Source organism: Chelonoidis abingdonii, chromosome 1 (genome assembly GCF_003597395.2).
Source record: "Chelonoidis abingdonii isolate Lonesome George chromosome 1, CheloAbing_2.0, whole genome shotgun sequence".
NCBI lineage: Eukaryota > Metazoa > Chordata > Testudines > Testudinidae > Chelonoidis > Chelonoidis abingdonii.
In genome coordinates, this window is record NC_133769.1 from 69,491,948 (window position 1) to 69,497,892 (window position 5,945).

At 38.2% G+C, this 5,945-nt stretch overlaps 1 protein-coding gene across 1 annotated transcript in view; it reads left to right on the top strand.

Moving 5' to 3' along the window:
* The window catches only part of YEATS4 (YEATS domain containing 4), a 13,657-nt gene extending 8,978 nt beyond the window's left edge, over window positions 1–4,679 (top strand). Inside the window, exon 7 of the mRNA XM_032796532.2 lies at window positions 1,919–4,679. Coding sequence (XP_032652423.1) covers window positions 1,919–2,088 — 170 coding nt within the window. The 3' untranslated portion in view covers window positions 2,089–4,679. The remainder of the gene's footprint in view (window positions 1–1,918) is intronic.
* Window positions 4,680–5,945: the final 1,266 nt, after the last annotated feature.

Genomic DNA, 5,945 nt, shown 5'->3' on the forward strand with positions numbered 1-5,945 from the left:
AGCAGGGTCCATGCTTGCTGTGCTATGGCATTTGCACAGTTCACCCAGGGAAAAAGGCGTGAAATGGTTGTCTGCTGCTTTCACGAAGGGAGGGATGAGGCTGTACCCAGAACCACCCGCGACAATGATTTTTGCCCCATCAGGCACTGGGCTGTCACCCCACAATGCCAAGGGGCAGGGGAGACTGCGGGAACTATGGGATAGCTACCCACAGTGCAACGCTCCAGAAATAGACGCTAGCCTCGGACCATGGACGCACACCGCCGAATTAATGTGGTTAATGTGGCCACGTGCACTCGACTTTATACAATCTGTTTTACAAAACCGGTTTATGTAAAATCGGAATAATCCCGTAGTGTAGACGTACCCAGAGTAACACAAGGAATGAAGTTGCCCGATAGATTTGAGGTGTGAATGTCTCCTGTTCATCTAAATAGGATATTAACTAAACTCAGTGATTAAAGTTGAAATAGTAACATGAAATATTGCAATACTAACACCTTTGCCTGAAGCCAGCAACTATTTTGGGTTGGAGTGAATAGTTACCATTACTTGTTTTCTAATGAAGTTCTCAGACTTTCATACTGTAGGCCATTTCTTAAGATAACAGACTTTTTTTTGTCACCTCCCTATCCAACCTCTTTCCTAATTGTTTTCTTTGCAACTATAATGCTTTATTTATGTGAACTAAGTGTTGAGGGCATTAAGGAGATAAAATGAAAATAAACTTTATTAATATTGACTGGTGTGGCTGTTTGGCTTATATTCCTCTCCTTTTGAATCAGTTTTCTGATTTCCTATACCCAGAGCATGGATTTAATATATATTCATTATAAATCTCACCTTGCTGTCTACAACTCTACGGCTCTAATCTCTCCAGGCCACTTACACTTTGGTTCTGTCCTCCTGTCTGTATGTTACCCCTCTCGTTTAAGTATTGTCAGCAAATTATATTACTTAAGATACTTCTGAGGTACCTAAAACTGAGAACTAAGGGAGTACATACAGCTCTGAAACCCAGAAAATGCTGGATTCTGATCACAGTGTTCACTGTAGTGCTGTCTCGACTTTGGTAAATCACTTGACTTTCTTGCCTTAGACATTATTTCCAGGGCACAGATGATAAAAATATTAGTTTCCTCATTTGTAAAATACTTATCTCACAAAAGTACTGAGCATTATTTTTTGTATTTGTAGCTTGTTACTTTGTTAATTGGACCATAGAAAATGTTTTATGACTTTACTTTTGAGCATGTCAAATTTTCACATTTTAACTAAAAAGTAGCTACATGTTTCTACTAGGCATGGATAGAAATGATTTATTGCTCTACAGTCAGAGTATTAGAGGTGTTTCCTTATTCTCATTTCTCATAAATACGCTTGTAGAAGCAGATATAGAGTAGGACCTTCCTGGAGCATGGGCTGTCTAATATCCCACAAATGGGAGGGGTGATGTTTGCGGTGGAGCGGAGTGCCAGTGTTCTGGTCAGATTTCTGTTGCCTTGCCAGCCCAAAAAGGGAGAAGTGGGGAAAGTAACATTCTGACAGTGTTCTTGCGCATAAGCTAAAAAGCTGGAATGTACGGTATTCAATACTGCAGTTTCTGTAGGATACTTGCAAAGACAGAGTCTGTGCCACTGTATATCTGAGACATGTAGAATAACTATTGTGGCAAGGCATAGAGGGCAAGGTGCTTTTTTTTACACCTGGTAGGGAATAGGAGCCCAACTTCCAACCATGCAAACTCCAAAATGGGATCTGAAGATCTTTCTGGATTCTTTTGGGGCCCATGCATTACCAGCAGTGAAGATTCTGTGAAACAGTTTCTGCCCTCCATTACCTTTTTTGAATATTATATTCAGTAATTGCAGTTTTGCAGTGCACTAATAATATTTTTTTTTCTTTGTCCCCATCCCAGTTGCAGATCTTGAAGTAAAAACCCGGGAAAAGCTGGAAGCTGCCAAAAAGAAAACCAGTTTTGAAATTGCTGAGCTTAAAGAGAGATTAAAAGCAAGTCGTGAAACTATCAACTGTTTAAAGAGTGAAATCAGGAAACTTGAAGAAGACGACCAGTCTAAAGATATCTAACAAGTATCAATTTGATAGAGACTTAGCTGTAAATAAAGGGACTTGGATCATGGAACAATGTTAACATAGTCTCCTCTGTGAAATTTGAGGGACTATGTACAGTTTCATCCATGAATTTCATTTCAAAAGATTGTTGTATGTGAGGCTAGCTTTACAGATGAAAACTGTCCAGTGTTTGAACTATAGAAGTATGTGACATTTCTATTTTTCTATCATTTTTAAAGAATGTAATTCTTTGAAATCGACTTTTTAAAAATTTCATTGAGTGCAGCATGGTAACTTTGTATTAAATCTCAGGTTACTATGATTTACAACATGTAATCAGTCTTCAATACTCCATCTACTCTTCCTAAATGATTGGAGACAAATCTTTAAAACTGAACATTAAACTTGTAGTAGCTTTTTCATTGTTAGGAATCTGAAACTCCTCTACTTAGTTGGTGGCTTCACATCCAGTATGATGAGTAAACTTGAAGGGAGAGGTTAAAATCTTTGGTATGCAGGTAGATTAGGCCTATCAGTTTAAAGTTACATCTGCACTTCTGTTTTCTGGTATTGGTATTATTAGGAAAAAGTGAGCTGGTAAAAATTCAGGAAGATGAGATTCTTTTAACTAGCAGTTCTACTTTACAAATGGTACAGAGACAAACTATACAAATGTAGATCAAACTTGTATAAATGCAGCAACCACATTACTTATATTCCAAGATGTAAGGTGACTTGTCATGTTTTGCAACTTAATATATTAGTATTATACTGTGTTATTTGTTACCGACTCAGTAACTCTAGCATACATCCTTACTGAAAAAGCAGTTCATGTTCCCCTTGTCAGCTCTGACTTTATTCATAGGAATAGAAGAGCCTGGCAGTGATGGAGCAACTTGTGATCTTGGAATAAAAGGGTTATCTTCCCAGCTATTTTTTAAAGTACCATGTTACAATAAAATCACCTGTTAAATACACACACAAACCCCAGGAATTACTATGAGACTATGAAGATTCAAAACATTGGGATTGCTTTAAATTTGAGATGAATGTGAACCATCTGACCATGACTTTAGTAAACTAAATACATTTAAAATAGTTTAATAGAAGTGTAGCGTACTTCAAATAATGCAGTTTTTTTTATATCTACACTTAATACAGAATTGGAAGGATTTTTCCTTTATTCTCTGGCCCCACAATGCAGCCAAGATATGTGGGAATCAAATGAGAAGGCACAAGCCAAGACCCTTTGTTAAAAAGTGTTTTCAAAGAGCTATAGCTTTCTCATGGAACCAACTACTATCTGATGTTCAAATGAAGCTGGCTGACTCCTAAAAGATGGTCCAAATGGCTACCTTGGACAAATGGTTGCCGGTCTGATGCCTTGCAAGACTCATGAGAAGAGAACGGGGTGGAAACATACTAAATTGACAGGGAAGTAAAATAGATGTCTGTATTCCAGAAACAGCAGCTCCTCTGACTTCTTGCAGCTGCTACTCTGGGCTTGAGAGTGGGCTCAGGTTGGAGGGATAGGGTTTATATAGAAGCCAATGGCTTACCCAAGCCCCACCAGTTCAGATGATTCCTTGTCACTTTCCCAACCTCTGAGTGAGGGTAAAAGAGTCAGTATCCAATCAAGGAAGGCCCAGTGGGTAGGAAACTAGGACTGGGGAAACTGTGGTTCAGTTTCTTGCTCTCCCACAGTGAGAGACTTGAACAAGTCACTTAGCCTCTCTGTGCCTCAGTATCCCTTGTGATATGGGGATAATAGTACACTCCTACCTCATTAAGGATTGTGATGCTGAGATACTACAGTGATGTGGATCATATAAGCACCCTAGGTAACTTCTCCTGACAGTGATTGAAGAGGGTTCCTGGAGCTACTTGCTAGAGTTGAAGCTGTGAGGTGTCACTAGAATTTCAGGAGTACTACCACACAAGATTTAGGGGAACCGCATTCCATTTCCTGAGGTAGCTTTTAAGATCCTGGATTTTTTTTTTCTATTTTGGGAATAGGATATAGATAGGGAGGTAAAGGAAACCTCGGAATTCACAGTAGGGGTAGGACAAAAATTGGTCTAGAACTCAAATTGTACCAATATTTACTCCTGCACAGCCCTGCAACACGAGATTGTGGGGAAATGAGGAAATCATCTCAATGTTTTTAATCTTCACACTGAGCCAACATATGTGACAAGAATGCCTCTCCTGGTTTGGGAGCTGAAGTTGTGAATCCTAATTCTAGAGTACGTGAGTCAAAGTGAGATTAATGGGAATATGAGTAACTTATAATCAAAATTCTAGAGCCTCCAAAGTGTTGAAACAGATCTTGAAAGGCTGTGTCATAAATAGCTTAGCAGAATTCAATTTTTATTTTTTATAATTTTGAAATATTGATGTTTAGTTTTAAACATTTTTTTAAACTTAAATTTTCAGTTGCAGGAAATTGGGGCGGGGAGGAGGGGTCAGGCAATAGATGAGATCAGACCATAATTCTTTAATGACAGTAGATGTTGAGATTTCAAAAAGTTAAAGCTTTATTGTCATTAAAACACAAATTGTCCACATCACGTCAAAATATACAAAATAAATATTCTTAAATCAAACTCTTCACAAGCAGCATGTTTCTTATTTTGCCTATCTGTAAACTTTGGTTGTTAGGGGGCTTATTTCTTCACCCTCTCACCTCCCTGGTCCTCGCATGAACAGAGAGCAACAATACCCGAAGTCCAAAGATGCAAACAATTCGATGTTTATTGGAATGAACTTCCAGCAAGCATGATTCCAGTTTCCTTCCTTAGTGTCCCCCTTCCCAACTCTGACACCACAGAGCCTTGCCTGTGTCCCTGTTCCCATTTTCCCCTTTAGCAAGACATGATTTTAATTCCCCCATCCCCAGTCCCTGTTTCCATTTCCCACCCCGTTCCTGATTGACTGCAGACTATATAGTAAAACCTGCGTTTTGCTTAGCTATTCCTTAACCAATCATTTTACTGAAATTTAACTAACCAATCCTAACATATTGTAACATGGTTATTTAACCAGTTATACCCCACCACCTTAATTGGTTTACACCCAACAAAATTAATTATACAGTAGACAGAAACAATTGCAGAACCAGACAGAGACCATGCAAATAAACATACAAAACAATACAGAAGTGAGGATTTCACAGCTACATCTATACAGACATAAGGGTTTTCCAGCTGTGTCTATTGATAAGTGAGTTCTTGCCAAACAGTATGCTATTAAACTAAAAGTTTCCTTTTATATATTCTAAGCTCTACCCTTCCTCTGGAGGTGATAGGAATATCAGGACAGGACTGTATTCCTAATAGCCCAATAGCACCTTATTTCAATGTGACTAGTTTGGAACGTGAGGATGTGACCATACACTTTCCAGCTTATGGCTGCCTAACTACTTCTTAGCTGACGGCCTTAGCCTGTCACAATAAGAGAAGGCTATTACAGAGACAAACAGTGATTTTTGAATCTTTCTTTTATATCTCTATAACTAGCTAAGTGATAAGAATACACCTAAATTCTTAAAGTATAGGCCTTTGCAGACAGGCCTGAATATCTATATCCTAACATTGGTTATTATAGATGTAAATTTTTGTTAATGTTTATGTATGGTGAAATGAACATCTACTGTCACTTACTGATAATCTAATCCTCTCAACCCTAATGAAAAGAAATATCTGAATTATAGCTTTTCTTAAGAACCTAAAAACTCTTTCCAGCTGTATTTTTATACCATTGTTATCATCACCATAGTATTAGAATACTTTAAGTGCAGAACTCAGCCTTAAAAATGGACCCAAGACTGGTGCTTCCATAATAGAGAGCATTCCCATAATAGACCAGTGATC